At 43.7% G+C, this 18274-nt stretch overlaps 1 protein-coding gene and 1 pseudogene across 3 annotated transcripts in view; both read right to left on the minus strand.

Annotated features, from left to right (window-relative positions):
- STAT1 (signal transducer and activator of transcription 1) overlaps positions 1-18274 on the minus strand; it is a 46689-nt gene that overhangs the window by 15197 nt on the left and 13218 nt on the right. For both annotated transcript variants that reach the window (XM_030803430.1, XM_030803431.1), the window contains 11 exons: positions 17932-18021; positions 16484-16562; positions 15146-15237; positions 14779-14930; positions 11977-12135; positions 7813-7905; positions 6185-6244; positions 3087-3116; positions 2902-2995; positions 1664-1705; positions 353-436 (listed from right to left, as the gene is read on the minus strand). In XM_030803430.1, coding sequence (XP_030659290.1) covers positions 353-436; positions 1664-1705; positions 2902-2995; positions 3087-3116; positions 6185-6244; positions 7813-7905; positions 11977-12135; positions 14779-14930; positions 15146-15237; positions 16484-16562; positions 17932-18021 — 975 coding nt within the window. The remainder of the gene's footprint in view (positions 1-352; positions 437-1663; positions 1706-2901; positions 2996-3086; positions 3117-6184; positions 6245-7812; positions 7906-11976; positions 12136-14778; positions 14931-15145; positions 15238-16483; positions 16563-17931; positions 18022-18274) is intronic.
- Positions 9516-10491, minus strand: LOC105738356 (annotated as a pseudogene). Its single transcript, XR_004027935.1, has 2 exons — positions 9957-10491; positions 9516-9665 (listed from the first exon to the last, which is right to left on the minus strand). The product of XR_004027935.1 is annotated as a ras-related protein Rab-1A-like (transcript).

Genomic DNA, 18274 nt, shown 5'->3' on the forward strand with positions numbered 1-18274 from the left:
ATAATTAATTAAGGGATATGCAATATGAGAAGATGAAAATTGTCACAATGAAAACATAAAATGTGGGGGGAGGGCAGAGCAAAATAAATAAGTCCCAATGCTTAATGTAAAAAAAAAAAAAAAATTAAGATCAGCTATCTCAACTGGAACTTTTAAGTTATTGAATTTGAAGGTTAATTCAATTCTCTAGCTTTCTGGACCATAAATTAAGGTTAAGATAGTATTAGCTGAAAAAGATCATTTTAAAACAATTAGGTAAATACCTCTAAAACAAAAACAGAAATAAAAATACATGTAACAATTAAAAGTAAAAATAATGAAGTTTTCCAACTCGGGACCATAAAAGTCTTACCTCGAGGTCTATTACCAAACCAGGCTGACACAATTGGGTTTCAAAACTAAGGGAGTGAAGCTCTTCAGTAACGATGAGAGGACCCTTGGAAGAGAAAAGGAAGGAAGAAAAGAATATAATTATTTACAGATCCTGAAGCTTTCAAAAGCCCAATTAACATTGCAACAGGCCACAGAGATCCTGGACCCAATCAGCGGCAAGTCCGAAGACTCAATATTCAATCTCTCCCAGATTTAATGATTCTGAGCATCTCAATGTGCTCTGAAAGATAAGTGTCTGAAGTTATGGCAAGGGTTATAGATTCAGAGCCATAAATGTCAATGGGGAAAGAGCAACTAATGGCTTTGTGACCTAAGGCTTCTCGACCCTCAGCTCTGTCTGCCTGCCCAATGTGAATGCACATCTCAATGCAGATGGGTGGGGAGGAGGTGAGAGGGCTGGGAGTAAGTGCATACTTGTGATTGTCTACTGCCTACCAGAAGGGCTGACTTGCATCAACTTGGCAGGTCACAAGGTGTCTTGGTTTCGGTAGAAATGGATAGATTTCAAAGTGCCTTCATAGACATTACCTCATGTGAACCTCACAACTTGGAACTAGAGAGGTGCAACTGCTAGACCCAGGGAGGTCAAAACATAGTTCAGGCGCACACCAGGACTAGAAGGCATCTTTGCACTGCCTGGGCCTGTGCTTGTCCCGCTGCTCCATGTGACCTCCATTGTCCTGGTGTGCAAGGACTGCACGCTGTGTGTGCATAAAGGACGAAAGTGTTCTAAACCAAAACAACTCCAGATATTTCATCCTTTGTCCATAGTTCATTTCTGAATGCATCACAGACCCAACTCCTTAAAGATCACGTTGTAGGAAGGAAACTGATGCAAAGGCAATGCTTTTGGTAGGGGATGCAACGGCCGAAAAGCCCTCTTGGCACACAGCAAGGCAGCCATCAAAGTGGCCTCTCATTCCAACTCTGACAGTAACTCTCTGTGCACCCTTAGCTAAATCCTGCAAACTTCCTGTGACTCAATTTCTTCACCCGTAAGATGCGAAGAATACAAAAGCCCACAACAGCTACTCCACTGAGTTGTCCATGAGTGTCTAATGAATTTGTGTACAAAATTGTTTGACAATAGTAAAGCACAAACATGGTGTTTTTACTGTTGTCACAGATATACCAAGTACCCAGCTCCTTTGCTGCTCCTCCCTGATGGGTCTGAACTCCTCTGTGAGGTGTCCCCAGCCACCAACTGACCTGTCCTTGCTAGACAGACCTGCCTGATTTGGGCCCATTCACAACATAAAGGGACTCTCACCTCATTAGTTCTGGTGCCAGCATTTTTCTGTTCTTTCAGTTGCTATAAAACAAATAATCATCTTAGTAAACACCATGGTAATGGTCAAAGCTGCTATCTTCATTTACATATGAGAACAAAGTTAGGACTAGAAAGAATGACAGATGTGACTTTATCTTTAGAATGCAGAACATGGGACAAATTGGCCCTCGTTCAGGGTCCATGAGCAGAAGCATGTTTCCCCAGCGGCCTGATGGTGCAGACAACAGTCTGGAGGGATCTCTTGGAATCGCAACCAGCTCCTCTCCTGCGTTCAAACTTTCCCTGAATGATTCTCCATGCACCTTCGTTAGCTGTTTCATGCCCTGAGGCTCAGGGGACAGCTTCTCCCTCCCCTTTCCCTCAGCAGAGTCCTCCAGGCTGGGCCCAGTGACTCCAGGTCCAACTGCCCTCAAGTGGACATCAAGCCCTGAGCTGTCAATCCGGGAGCTGACGAGGGAGCAGGCTGGGGCCCTGAGGGTGGCTCTGAATACCCTCAGGCACCTGAGTTGGGCTAAGCTTTCGAGCTAGGTAGAGCTTCCTAGCTACGAGGCTTGCTGGATCACAAAGTGGTCTCTAATGAAAAAGGATGCCTTTAACCTCCTGCAGGTTCTGGGCCCAGGGAAAGCTTCGGACTCAGCACCCACAGAGCCTCACAGCAATTGGCAGCCCCCGTGTTCACAGAGGAGGAAAGATGGTGCAGCCCACATAGAACACCCCGCTAGGTCTCCACTGCCTGGGGGAATGAGCCCTACTGCCCTGGAGAGGTGGTAGAGTCAGGCTGCCACGGAGGCAGGGGCTGTGGGCAGGACCACCAGGAAGGGGAACACAGGGGCTGAGGAGTGAACCCTGGAGTACAGGACCACACTTGGATCACAGTCAGGACACGGGAGCCATAACCTTTGAGAAAACTGCAAGCGTCTACAGTGAGTGACTGTGGGGATCATGCAGGCAGCAAGTGCAAATCATTTACATAAACACAGGCTTAGAAAATATTTTTACTGCAAGTGATACAGCCCAGAAAACAGAGTGAACAGCCGTGGGATAAGGAGGAGAAACCAAAATGCCCCAAGTGCTGGTGACAGGAAGACACCAGCCACAAAGTCTATAAACCCCAGCAGGGGGCATCCTCCACATGGCAACGTGCCAAAAAGGGCCGCTCTATTGTCAAAAGTCCTAAGAAACCAGAGACAACGCAGAGAGGAAACTGATGTCCCTACCAGGTGCCGAAATTCAGCCGCCAGACTGCCATTGGTGGACTCCTCCATGTTCATCACTTTTGTATGCGTGCCCAAAATGTTGAACTTCCTAAATCTATACAATATAGGAAAGAAATGCTGAAAAGTCTTCCAACTATTAAACAAATAAAAATATAGCACAGTATAGCGTAAAGTACATCACGTACCCTTTTACTGTATTTCTCTCATTCACATCTCTGCAAAAAAATAATATATATAATCACATATGTGTATTTAAAATTTGAAATAAGCTTTAACAAAATTATAAGAGTATAAGAACACAAGAGTTTAAGTGAATGATAAATAAAAAATAAATCTACACCTGTGGATTTGCAGCCTTTCATTCACTCCCTGCTTCAATCTACTCATACTAGGTCTGGCAAGTATCACTGAATGACCTTTGGCAAATAAATGGTCTGGGCCTCACATTGTTCATTTGCACAACATACTAACAGTGCCAACATACAGGACGTCGTGAGGAATAAACTAGTTAATTCCTCACCAGTACACCCTCAATAAATGTAAGCACCAGCACCAGTACACCCTCAATAAATGTAAGCACCAGCACCAGTACACCCTCAATAAATGTAAGCACCAGCACCAGTACACCCTCAATAAATGTAAGCACCAGCACCAGTACACCCTCAATAAATGTAAGCACCAGCACCAGTACACCCTCAATAAATGTAAGCACCAGCACCAGTACACCCTCAATAAATGTAAGCACCAGCACCAGTACACCCTCAATAAATGTAAGCACCAGCACCAGTACACCCTCAATAAATGTAAGCACCAGCACCAGTACACCCTCAATAAATATAAGCACCAGCACCAGTACACCCTCAATAAATATAAGCACCAGCACCAGTACACCCTCAATAAATGTAAGCACCAGCACCAGTACACCCTCAATAAATGTAAGCACCAGCACCAGTACACCCTCAATAAATAGAAGCACCAGCACCAGTACACCCTCAATAAATATAAGCACCAGCACCAGTACACCCTCAATAAATAGAAGCACCAGCACCAGTACACCCTCAATAAATATAAGCACCAGCACCAGTACACCCTCAATAAATATAAGCTATCGTTATTGTTTCTTGAGCAGCTACTTGGTGCAAGGCCCTGCACTAAGCACTGGGGATCCAGCCGACAGCACTGCCCAGTTGTCACAAAGCTCAGAGGACTGCTAATGTGACCATTTAATCCTCATTTTTATTCTCTATGATCTTTAATGCTCTCACGAAAGTACCAGAAAAGTCAGTTATCTGGCGGAAGTGGCAAGTTTAAGTTTTAAGTCTGAGGTTAAAATTTTGAAAGACCTTGCACTTCTATATCCAGTGATTACTTTGTCATGTTCTGGCCAAATAATGTATCCGTGAGTGTCCTCGATGTAGACTAGAAATCATGGGCTCACTCACAGATCTATTAGTTCCCCTTCTTTTCCAATCTCAACCAGAAGTTCAATGCTTTTGTGAATGACAATCACCATTAGCTATGGAAGGGACCTATTTTCCCGTTTGGAAAAAAAAGAATTTAAAATAAAAGGAATAGTATGATAAAAGCTGACTTGTCAAAGCTAAGAAGACAGACAGAGCTGGAACCGACAGAAAAGACATAAGGGCCTGAAGCAGCTGAGAGGAGCTGAGCTGACGCAGAGGATGGTAAACTGCAATGGCAACACAACCCTTGTGCTTCCTCCGTTTAGGAAATAGGACATATTTCCCCATCCCCCGAATCTCAGCTGGCCTTGATTTGCTTTTAGCAACAGGATGGAAGGGAGTGATGCTATAGATGTTCCAAGGTTAGCATTCAGAGGCCTTGTTCACTTGGAACACTGTCACCATGGGAAAAGCCCAGGCTAGCCTTTTTGAGACGCATGAAGGACCTGGTTATCCCAGCTGAGTCCCAGTCATGTAATAAGGCCTTGCTAGAGCACCTGGCTCCAACCAAGCTAGCCCAGACCAGGACAACCTACAACTCACAGAATATGAGAAATAATGAGTTTTTGAGTTTTTAGCCACTAAGTTTTTGTTTGTTTGTTTTCAGACAGTCTCACTCCATCACCCAGGCTGGAGTGCAGTGGCATGATCTCAGCTCACTGCAACCTCCGCCTCCCAGGCTCAAGTGATTCTCGTGCCTCGGCCTCCCAAGTAGCTGCGATTACACAGGTGCGCACCACTACATCTGGCTAATTGTTTGTATTTTTTGCAGAGACGGGGTTTTGCCATGTTGGCCAGGCTGGTCTCAAACTCTGGCTTCATATGATCTGCCTGCCTCGGCCTCCCAAAGTGCTGGGATTACAGGTGTGAGCCACTGCACCTGGCCCAGCCACAAAGTTTTGGGAGTGGTTTGTTAGGAAGCAAAAGCTAACTGATACACCAAAGATGATGGCAGGGAAGACAAGGCACAGACCATGCTACGAGGAAGAATATTTTTATAGGAGTGGGAAAAAGCAAAAAGCCAGAGGAAAATGATTTGAATGATCATAAATCATTTTTGAAACTTGCCAAAACGGTATGTGACACAAGCTAACAAAAACATTAAATATGGGAGGGGTGGGGGGAGCCATCTTGTTCCTTAACGAGAGTGGCCAAGTCAGTGCCAGTCCAGGTCTAGGGTCTCAGGGCAAAATAGGATGGGGCTGCTCTACTTGGACGCCCAAAAAGATGCCCATTCCTGGGTTCCCACTGCCCAGAAGAGACAAGGGTGAATCCCACAGGCTCCACACAGTCTCCCCAAGATGCTGCTGACCTCGCTCCAGAAAAAACCCCCAAATGACCACCGAATCATGGCAGCCTGGACGTTCAGCCTCGGGTTGGATCAGGAGCCTCTCCTTTGGGGCTGACCTAGAAGGAAGGGGTGGCATGCCAAGTCCAGCCACTTTGAGACTTGCTGATTACAATCTCATATGCATAAAGGGACACTCACTCTTTTGTGCATTTATAGTCTAAAAAGGCACAGGAATGTTGATACCAGCTCCAGAGGAAGCTCCCAACATCCACCAAGGGAGCTGCTGATTTAAATCTGCTGGGATCATCTGTGATGGCCCTGGTGGATCTGACTAGAAGTCTCTGCTCATGCGCAGCATTGTCAGGACTCTGGCTTCAGCCCTGGGGCCCTAGGGAGGCAAACTTCCACCCAGTATAGACCCTTCCACAGCTAGTGAATCTGCTCATTTAGTGGAGGAATCTGTGCTTGAGTAACAAAATCAACATTTCAATAGTACATGTAATGTTATATAATATTAAAGATATCTTACTTATCAAATAAGACTTTGACTTTCAAATTATAATTCAGCTCTTGCAATTTCACCAGCAGTCTGGAAAGAAAAATAAAAGCCATTACTTAAAAAAAATTCTCCGTTACAATTTATTTATTATGCCAATTCCCTATTAACGTTTAGATAAACCACTTCCCCCTCCAGTTTTAGGGTATTACCAATAAGAAAACTGACAGTTTTGTAGATCTACTTAAGTTTTTGTAAATGTATTTGTAAGAATAAATTCCTAGCTGTGGAACTGCTTAGGAAAAATTGTAACACTAATTCTGACAGGATGCAGCCCTGATTTTACATTCCCACCAAAAGTTAATGAGGGTAGCTGTTTACCTCTATAACCTTGCCAATATTGAGTTTCATCGCAATTTTGACCTTTGGCCAATTTATATGGGTGAAAAATAGCAAACATTACTTTCTATTAAAACTTGTATCTAATCTTTGTCCTGTTGGGAGACAATAAAAACTATTGCCCATAATCAGAAAAAATAGCGTCACATCTATAGTCACCCCAGGGTAGCGTGGAAAGATGGAGGGCAGGTAAGAGGGTGTGCCTCTGCTCCACTGAGCTGGAGACCTTGGGAAGGAGACCCAAGGGCTCTGTCTGCTCCATTCAGTGGAGCAGGTGGATGGGGTCAGATTTCTACTGTCCCTTCCAGCTGTGAGTTCTAGAATTCCACGAAGGCTTCAGTGTGACATTGTACCTACCAGCCAGGGAGGGTTACCCACAGACTTAATTCAGCAACACCCCAGAAAAAGGACCCGGGCCAACTCTGAAGGCCAGTCCAGTTCTTCAGCATCTAGCTACTCATCATAAGAAGAACACTTAAAGCAATGCAGCCATTCAATAGAAGAAAGTAAAGCCACATATTCCTGGAAACACTTCTACAATTATTACTGAGGAGAAAGGCTACAAAACAATGTATGTAGCCTACTCCGAGTTTTTAAAAAAGAAGTATGTCATATTTGTGTGTGTTTGTGTCTCTATATGAAATATTTGTGTAGACATGGAGTCCTAATTTTTTAAAAAGGAAACATTATGTCATATTTGTGCATGTGTGTTTCTGTATGAAATATGTATCTGTGTAGGCATGGACAAAATCCTGGGAGGACAGACACTAGGCCATTTGCTGTGATGGTCCACAGATATTTATATCATAGACTGCTTTGAGAATCTGATGAAAGCTATAAATCCATCCATCAGAAAAATGTACATGTTATAAATCCACATTCACACAGCTTCTGGGGTTCATAAAGCTCAGGTTATGAGCCTATGAGCCTATGCCCAAGAGGGGTGAGGCAGCCAGGAACTTTTACTCTCTATTACACACATTTCTGCAATTTGGAATTCTGTTTTCCTGTGAACATGCATTACATTTATGATTGGAAAAAAACCAGGAGTGTGTACATATATGTATATCGGTTACATTTCTACTATGACTATATTAATAATTAAATAATTAAAATAATATTCTCAGTAAGAGTTCATATTAAAATACCCCCTGAAAAATTATTTCCTCAAAAGCACCCTATATAACAGTTTTTATAAAAGGAAACTAGGGGTACAAACTACGTGACAAGTGATACATGGGATGCCATCTTTCCCTTGTTACCTCAACTTCACAGTGAACTGGACCCCTGTCTTCAAGACCAGCGGCCTCTGAGGGTGCGTTGGCATGCAGGGCTGTCTTTCCACCACAAACGAGCTGCAAATACCCAGCAAAGGATAGATAAGTTAGCATTTCCATTAAGGTTGAGGCAGTCACGATGATTTTCCTGAAAGAAAAAAGGAGGTTAGAGAGTACGACCTAAAAAAATAGTTTGAAAGATTCTGACAAGTTGGATGAACAAAGCGATATTTTCTAATTAGTAAAGAAATCCCAAAACCTAATAGGGACTTAACAGAAACAGAATAATTGTAATGATCTGTGAAACTATTACATTGAAACAAACATACAATGAAGGCTAGGCACGGTGGCCCATGTCTGTAATCCCAGCACTTTAAGAGGCTGAAGTGGGAAGATTGCTCGAGCCCAGGAGTTCACGACCAGCTTAGGCAACATAGTGAGACCGTATCTTTACAAATTTTTGTTTTTGTTTTTAAATTAGCCAGGCACAGCTAGTTAGTCCCAACTACTGGAGGGCTGAAGTGGGAAGATCACTTGAGCCCAGGAGGTGGAGGCTGAAGTGAGCCATGATCACACACCACTGCACTCCAGCCTGGATGACAGAGTGAGGCTCTGTCTCAAAAAAATAAAATTAAAAATAAAAACCCCGTATTTAATTATGTTCATTTACATGTCAGAATTAAGAATAAAATGTGCACTCAAAGTACAAGTAATGTTTTTAAATTTTAAAAAACCCAACATACAGGACTTCTTGTTTGAACATTAGCCATAGGGAACCAAGTACGTTTGTTTTTTTGAGACGGAGTCTCGCTCTGTCATCACCCAGGCTGGAGTGCAGTGGCGCAATCTCGGCTCACTGCAAGCTCTGCCTCCCAGGTTCACGTCATTCTCCTGCCCCAGCCTCTCCGAGTAGCTGGGACTACAGGCGCCCGCCACCACGCCCGGCTAATTTTTTGTATTTTTAGTAGAGACAGGGTTTCACCGTGGTCTCGATCTCCTGACCTCGTGATCCGCCCGCCTCGGCCTCCCAAAGTGCTGGGATTACAAGCGTGAGCCACCGCGCCCGGCCCCAAGTATATTTTTTAAAATATGACTTCCAATAAGTACGATATTTATTAAACACATCTTTGTTACACAGTATGCAACAAATTACAATATTCTGCAGCCACAAATTATATGCAGAGTATGAAGAAGCTATTAATCAGATAGTATAATCTTTCCATTTATAACTCTACAAGGAAGAACTAGCAAATGAGATCTTACATATAACATCTCACTAAACTTTACGCATGGAAAGTGACAGACACTGCTTGTGCTGTTTGATATAAAACGGTGAACTTCATCTTCAGAAGACTAGACCTGACATCTAAACACGCCAATATAAACATCAAAAAAAAAAAAAAAAGTATTGTAACCAACCATAAGAAAACAGTCTGATATCAGAAAAATACATTATTTTATAAACCAGCACACAAAGGTTTAAAACAGTTCTGAAAATGAAGTTAGCTGTCTTGAGTCAAGAGAATAAAAAAAAAGTCAGTATTGACCATTTACAATCTCTGACCTCTGTGGATATAGTAAGCATCTGTTGTAGTGCAGCTACATACAGTACAACTCAGGCAATTTTGTTTTTTCACTTGGGTTCAGATTGCAAATTCATTACTGTGAGAAAAGGATGGAGGCAAATTTTAGCAGGAACCTCCACCTGACTGCTTGACCAGAGTGCTCTGAATTTTAACACTGGACTTCTCAGCACCACCAGCTGTTGCTCCAGGACCCATTAGCTTTTTAATCTCAGCTGCCATCATTATGGAAGACAGTTCTACATTCATTGCATTCTTTTTTTTTTTTTTTTTTTGAGACAGAGTCTTGCTCTGTCTCCTAGGCTGGAGTGCAATGGCGCAATCTTGGCTCACTGCAACCTCCGCCACCTGGGTTCAAGTGATTCTCCTGCCTCAGCCTCCCGAGTAGCTGGGATTACAGGCGCCTGCCACCACGCCCGGCTAATTTTTGTATTTTTAGTAGGGATGGGATTTCATCATGTTGGCCAGGCTGCTCTCGAACTCCTGACCTCAGGTGATCCACCCATCTCGGCCTCCCAAAGTGCTAGGATTACAGGCATGAGCCACTGTGCCCGGCCTTGTTGCATTCTTAGCACTAGTTTCCAAAAACAGAATTCCAAGGGAATCAGCAAATTCCACTGCTGTTGTGTAGTCTACTACTTTCTTTGTGGTCAGATCACACTTGTTCCCTACCAACAATTTGTTGACGTTTTCACTGGGATAATGATCTATTTTCTGCAGCACTGTTTAATATTATTGAAGGACTCCTGATCTGTCACATCATACACAACTAGGATGCCACTGGCTCCTCTGTAATAACTGGAGATGACTGTTCGAAGTCTTTCCTGTTCTGCTGTGTTCCACATTTGAAGCTTGATTGTCTTCCCGTCTAACTCTATAGTTCTTATTTTGAAATCCACACCAATTGTGCTGATGTAGCTTTCTGTATATGTATCATCTGCAAACCTAAGAAGGAGGCAAGACTTTCCAACCCCAGAGTCGCCAATCAGAAGCAATTTGAATAAATAATCATATTTGGGATTCATGCTGGACATGTCACTGTAGCTGCCACCAGTGCCACAGCCACCCTTGCTGCTACAGCTGCCGCCCTGGCTCTCCGCGCCACGGGTAACTGAAGGAAAGGACAGAGATAGGCTGTTCTGGGAGAGCAAACGTCTTCCCCCACTCTGTCCCCTGGGACACAATCAGCAGCCGCTGCCACTCAGCTATTGCTTCCACCCAAAATCAAGTACATTTTTATCATGTTAAGTTTGCATTAAAAAAAAAAACCTTGCAATACGAACCCTTCTTTTCCACTCAGTGACATTTATCTATCTAAGTATGTCTAGAGCACCTGCTGTTCACAAGGCACTGAGCTAGGTCCTGCTGGGGGAAAAGGGTGACAAAGGCATGTCTCTGCCTTCCAGAACCTTATGATATTCAACAAATATAAAGAAATACATAACAACTATATAACAAAAGGCAGAGTAGGAGAGGAACGAAGGGTGACTGCAGGCCACCAAGGGAAACAACATCTGTTTGGGAAATCTGGAAAGATTAAATGATGAGATACAAGGTGAAGCTTTCGGGATGATACAATTTTGAAAGCAGGTACACAAAAAGAAGGCTCTGAGGAAGAGGAAGTACCCTCAGGAGAGCCACAGAAAAGCAAGCGTGCGGCATGGCCCCTATAGGAATCAGCAAGAGGTCAAGTTTGTTGCCTAGAAAGGGACGTGTGTGGACGTGAAACGTGGAGTGGTCAGCTAGGTCCAGGCTAGCTGACCCCCCAGAAGGGGGGCCGTGAATGCCCAGTTGAGGGGCTTCACTTGGATCAGCAGGCGATGAGGAACCAGAATGGAACTCTGCTCTGGGACAGCACTGGTCACAGGAAGGAAGGACGGGGAGGGAGGACTGGTGGGGAGGCTGAGGAAGAGTCCAGAAAGGAGGATTTGAGAGCCTGAGACATGAGGAGGGGAGAGGGGGAGGTGAAGCATGTTAGGGTCATGGTGGAGACTCAGCCAAAGGGGAAGGAGGAGTGGAAGATTACTACAGCTTGCAGCCTAGCTGGCCACAAGAGTGAAGAACCATTGGCATAACCAAATAATTCAGGAAGAGTCACTGTCATTAAAAAATTTTAGGCCAGGCACAGTGGCTCACACCTGTAATCCCAGCACTTTGGGAGGCTGAGGCGGGTGGATCACTTGAGGTCAGGAGTTGGAGACCAGCCTGGCCAACATGGCAAAATCCAGTCTCTACTAAAAAAAATTAGCCAAGTAGGGTGGCGTGCGCCTGTAGTCCCAGCTACTTGGGAGGCTGAGGCAGGAGGATTGCTTGAACCCGAGAGGTGGAGGTTGCAGTGAGCCAAGATCATGCCACTGCACTCCAGCCTGGGTGATAGGTGAGGCTCCATCTCAAAAAAAAAAAAAAAAAAAAAAAAATATATATATATATATATATATATATATATATATACACACATACATATATAAAACACCTATTAGACCTTTGTAAATCATCTGAATTTTGGTAAAATGTTCCTCTGTATAGACTGATTACAGAAGGTACAAATAAATGTCCCTTGAGTTACCTCTGAATGAGCTGCTGGAAAAGACTGAAGGTGCGGTCCCATAACACTTGTTTGTTTTTTGTGATAGGGTCATGTTCGTAGGTGTATTTCTGTTCCAATTCCTCCAGCTTTTTAAGCTGCTGCCGAACTTGCTGCAGACTCTCCGCAACTATAGTGAACCTGGGAAGACACAAGACACAGATGTCTCTATGAGAAACAGTCCAGAAGCAGCCTGGATTAAAGGGAATCACGGTATATTAGTCCATTCTCATGCTGCTAATAAAGACATACCCGAGACTGGGGAATTTACAAAGGAAAGAGGTTTAATTGACACATAGTTCCACATGGCTGAGGAGGCCCCACAGTCATGGCAGAAGGCAAATGAGGAGCAAAGTCACATCTTACATGGTGGCAGGCAAGAGAGTTTGTGGAGGGAAACTCCCACTTATAAAACCATCAGATCTCGTGAGACTTAACTCACTACCATGAGAACAGCATTGGGGGAACCACCCCCATGATTCAATTATCTCCACCTGGTCCTGCCCTTGACACGTGGGGATTATTACCATTCAAGGTGAGATCTGGGTGGGGACACAGCCAAACCATATCACATGGAAACCAACAAGTGGTTATGTGCAACACAAAATGTCACCTAGGATGCCATGCTCTGCCCCCTAGGGAAAAACAAAGGGAATGAGCCTTGTGCCAGCAGTAGAAGCTTTGTTATTTGAGGAGTAAAACTAACATGCACTGAATGATTACAGCCTAGATCAAAAACTTCTGCACACCACTGAGGCCTATGTAAGGAGAGATGGGTGGGGGCATCTAGGTGATCTGTGACTGGCACAGGGCAAAGAGGAGGCCAGAGGCAGGGAAAAGAGCAAAGCAGGTGCTCCCGGGTGATGCAAGAGGCAGCGAGGAGCCACTGCAGGTTCTGTCAAGAGAGTGGCATCAGCAAGCAGTGTCTCGGCAGGACCAGTCAGAGATGCAGGGCAGAGGGGCAGGAGGAGACACAGAGAGGGGAGGCAAGGCCAGGGACAGGAATAGAGGAAGGAACGATGATTCGGTTTCACTCAACTGAAAGGAGAAGGCAGTATGCTCAGTGTAGACCCTAAAACTATAAAGCCAATGAGTAAACCTAGTGATTGCTGTTAGTCTTCCTTCCTTACAGTCAACTGCTAACAGCAACACAGGCTAGGGAAATGCTGTTTTATTTGCTTGCAGTAATGACAGAAGAAAACCTTTTAAAAGTGTCTTCTTCCCTGGGAAAAGTATCTACTTCACTTTCTGATTTTACTCGATTGCAGTTCAAAGCCCTGGGACAGCAGCCCTTCGTCAGGAAAGGAGAAGGCAGGATAACGGCTGGCTGAGTTCCAGAGGAGAAGCTAAATCAGTGTCCCCAACTCTGCTTGCACACAGAGAAAATGACAATCCTTAGACAGCACAGTGGGAAAACTAGAGGGCATGTATGTCCCTGCAAGAGGCTCCTGTGGTTTAGGAGGACCACTAGGGGGCTCTAGACACGCCAGGGCCTCTCTGGCCACTTGAGGGGCTTTAGGGGTGTCAGTATCCCTCAAGGCACATGGGGCGCACTGGGCTCAGCTCTGCTCTAACCCACAAGAAATCTGGGGTACCTACAGGCAATTCACAGAATAAAAGTAAATGGCTGAATATTAATTGTTATTTTTTAAAAAATGGCAATATAGAAAATAACCTCTTGAGATCTCTGGTCCTTGGACCCTTAGCAATTGTCCCAGGCCACCTTCCCTCATGTTCACTCTGTGATCCCAAGTTCAGCTCCTGTTGCCCCTCACCTGGACCACACTAATATGCTAATAGTATTCCAACTGGTCTTTCTGTCTCTATCCTATCCTCCAGGCTGTGGCCAGAGTGCCCTTTCTAAATCAAAGATCAGAGAAATACATCTCCTGCTGAAGACAAAAGCCTGCCTTGGCTCAGCAGTGCAGCTGCATACATCCCCCATTCCTAGCATGGTGCTGAGAACCTGCACCATCAGGCTCCAGCATCTCCCACCGGGTCCACTTTCCTTCCCATCTCCCCGGACACCCCACTCTCCAGCCACCCAGTACAGTCCCTGCAGGCTCCCACGTGTGTGCCTTTGCACATGCTGTGCTCTGTGCTGGAAAGCACTTCCCCTTGATCTACATGGAGTAATCCTAGTGACTTCTGAGTCAGCACAAGGCCACTTCCTCTATGAAACCTTCCCTGGAGATGCTTTCCTTTGTCCTCCACAGAACTCTGATGGCCTTTTGCTAGAGCACCTGGATACTTTTACCACACAGAATTATTACCATGTCGACATCCCCCACCCCACACTGAGAACTCCTTGTTGGCAAGGGCCAAGAATCATTCATCCTTGTGTGCCCAGGGCCTACAGTGCCCGGCACACAGTAGGCATTGAATAAGTATTACTGGATGGATGACTGAATGAATGTTTCCTAACAAACTATCCTGTAAGCCTAGAAAAATGCCTCAAGCTATCTTGTTTTTAAGGAAACATTAGGAGTCAAGTCGTTAAATGTGTTCCATGACGAGCATGTCACTGATGTTTTGTACAGTCAAACGACACATCCCATGGTACAGGAGTGCTCCAAACCAAGCAGACGTGGCTGAACATGGCGAGTCATGAATAACACTGTGCTTTCCAAGGGAGTGTTTCCAGGGTAAGCAGAAGCTGGACTATGTCAAACTCTATACTAACGTTTTGACAGGGTCCATTCAACTAACACAGCTCAAAGGTACATTTATGTGTTTATGTGGTTAGCCAGTCAGCTGCCAGTTTTCCGCTTTGGAGAATCTTACCAGTTCTGCAGCTGATCCAGGCAAGCATTAGGCGGCCCCCCGATACAGGCGCTCTGCTGTCTCCGCTTCCACTCCACTAGTTCATCATTCATCAGGGCATTCTGGGTAAGTTCAGTGACATTCAGCAACTCTATTATTTTGTGAACTACTTCCTAAGGGCAGTAGAAGAAACAAAGTGAAATAAATTCATTTTTAATCACTGAATTTTAAAATATTTTTTAAAAGAAAAGCAAATATCATTTCATTCTCAACTGGGGCTCTAAGCCAGGTGGTTATAAAAATAACTTTTCCTCTCTACTAAACTTTGAGTCCATTACTTACAGTGTATAACAAAAGCGGCATGCTATTCTGGAAAGTAAATAACTACCTTTCTCTTATTGTCAAGCATTAAATACATCTTCTTGAGTAACAGCTGTTCTTGTTTCTGATCACTCTTTGCCACACCATTGGTCTCGTGTTCTATAAATTGAGAGACAGCCAGTAAATATATTTATATAAAGAAGACAAAACCAACAAAAGCCAAGATTCATATAAATTTAGGATAAATATGACACAAATGCTGTCTAGTGACAGGTCAAAGTTTGGCTTTCTTCGATCTTTATTAAACATGAAAAAAAGTCCTAAGTATTAATAACTAGACACACTGAAACAAAATACTTGTTTTCAAAAATTAGCTGGGCACAGTGGCAGGCGCCTGTAGTCCCAGCTACTCGGGAGGCTGAGGCAGGAGAACAGCATGAATCCGGGAGGCGGAGCTTGCAGTGAGCCGAGATCTCACCACTGCACTCTAGCCTGGGCGACAGAGCGAGACTCCGTCTCAAAAAAAAAAAAAAATACTTGTTTTCAGTGACCCATGTAAATCAGACATAGTAGTATCTGCCACTTAAGACATTGTCAGGTAATTGCCTAAATAAATGTAAATAACAGAATTCAAAACTTCAGATAAAAAATGTATACAAAGCATAGCTGTAGCTTTCAAAGAGAAGTAGATGAGTAGGAAGTGGTAGTTGAAGTTGCTGTCTCTCATACTTTCTACCCAAATCACACTGATAATCTCTGCCTATGAACCATGGTATACCCCAGATGATGAATGAAATAACAGCAGTACCCTACATGTTCTACACAATGTACATTCTTGAGTTCTTTTCTGTTGCTACTCTCATTAAAAACACGCAACAGTAACAAAATACAGTAAAACTGCTTTAAAACATGAGAAAAATACTGAGCTTATCTGCAGTGTATACACGTGGACCTGCAACGTTTGAAGAAACCTGAGTTATTAGGGCAGGGGAACTCCACATATCTATCGCTCTGTGTCAGTCAGTGGGCTAGGCGCAATAAATAAGGTGAGTAATACATAACCAGTGGTTATCAAGTAGGGGTCACTGACCCCTAGGGGACTTTTGACAATCTCTGGAGACGGTTTTGGTTGTCACTAGTGAGGGCTCCTGGGTAGTGCTACTGGCACCTGGTGGGTAAAAGTCAAGGATGCTGTTTAACACTCTACAATGCCAGGACAGACCCCACAACAAATTAGCCCGAAATGTCAATAGTATTGATGTTAAGAAACGCTGGCCTGGGTTATCAAGGAAGAATTCAGAGTCATAAAATACTCGGCAAATAGAAAGGAGTAATCATCTTCGTTATCTAGTGTGAACAGAAAAAATTACAGCCAATGGGCACCACTTCAGTTGTGAACCCTTACCTCTGTTCTGCAAGGTTTTGCATTTGAAGTCATATTCATCTTGTAAATCTTCCAGGCTCTTGATTTCATGCTCTATACACTACAAATAAAGATGTAAACATGTTTTCTACTGATCAGCAACTTCCAAAGACTTTAGGCAACAGAGTATCGCTTCTATGGAACCCAGAGAAATGTGAAAACAATTCCAGCTCCCCCAAAAAAAGATCTGACTTGGAGAGTTCTAATCATATACATGGAACAATTTCTATTTCATTAATAAGTATGTCATAACATTTTTAAAAAAGCAAACGTACAATAATTCTCGAACTGATTTGTATGTCCTTAACCTGGTTCCAGCACCTAAATTTTGACTCTTTCTCATCATTTTTGAGACTACCTCTGAGATATGATTTAAGAACTCCACTGTGAAGCCCACAGCAGGGGGGGAAAAAGCTCACAGAACATTTCCTCATTCCTTCCAAGTAAGAAAAGTGACCATACATCCCTGCTTTACTGGGATAGACCTGGTTTCATACTTGCTATAATTATAAACAGCGCCCTCTTGGCGGCTCAAATGCATCTCCATCTCAACAATAAATTGTATGTTCATTCTACAAATAAGCCTCATTTGTTTGGGATTTAGTCACATTTCCACATATTCTTCTCTGGATTTCCATGGCTATTTCTGGACTGGGCTCACTCGGCTTCTACTTTAATGAAATGTTTCCCTACGAGACCGCAGAATGAAGTTGCTCCAAAGAATGTGGAGTTTGGAAAGATGCTATCTGAAACATGTAAGTCAGGGCCATACTGGTGTTACCCAGAGATCCACAGAGGACCAAACCCCTAAGATGGAAGGCCTTTTCCACAAACACAGGCCTGTGTGAAAAAGAACTCCTCAACCCCTCCCCGCACCAGCCCTAACGGTGGAGAGGAGTAAATGGATGCCATCGAGGGTGCCAGAGCAGCCTTCTGCTTCCATAAATTGACTTGGAAGTTATATCCTAAAATTGCTGTGGATGTCTTAATCAGAAATGTATCCAAATTTCTTTCAATAAGATGTATTTTTGTTCCTCTTCCAAGTCTTAGGATAAAACACATGACTGGGAAAGATGGGCCATGTTTATCCTGGGGCACTGTGATTTGAGAGGTGTGGACATAAAGGCCCATTTAGAGCAGCAACATCTCATTTACTGGGCACTGGGCAAAGTCAACATTTACTGCATGATATTTCAGGGAAGAAAAAGATAAACTCAATGTTTGGCAGTTATAAGAGGCCATTCAAAAAGTCTATCTGGTCATTGATTTTACCAATTTGTTTACTCAGAGCTTGAGACTTCTGCAAAATTTTTCTTCCCAACTACTTAAAAGACTGAACTCAGTTACTAGGTTTACACCCCAAGCAATTGAAACCTTTTTTCCCCTACAGAAAGTTTCAGAATAAATGCATGTGTCTACTCAGTACTCACCATAACCTTGTCCTTCACATTTCTGACTTTACTGTCAAGCTCTTTCTGTTTGTCTAACATCACTGTGCTCTGAATATTCCCCGACTGAGCCTGTAATGGGAAGGGCATGATTATAGCCGTCGTTTTCTCCAGGGTGTGTACTTGCTGGTTACACTCCAAAGTCAAGTCCCCACCTGCCTCCCAGACCTTCTGACATGTACTACACGCTTCCTGCTTATGTGTCAATAAGAAATTTTTCCCAAGGCCCTGGAAAATGCTGGCAAACTTAACAAGGTTACAAAAAAACTAGGCTCAATTCATGTCTAAAATAAACAGTATTTCTGGGAGTTTCCATTAATTCATA

The sequence above is a fragment of the Nomascus leucogenys genome, chromosome 22a, assembly GCF_006542625.1.
Source record: "Nomascus leucogenys isolate Asia chromosome 22a, Asia_NLE_v1, whole genome shotgun sequence".
In the NCBI taxonomy this organism is placed as follows: domain Eukaryota; kingdom Metazoa; phylum Chordata; class Mammalia; order Primates; family Hylobatidae; genus Nomascus; species Nomascus leucogenys.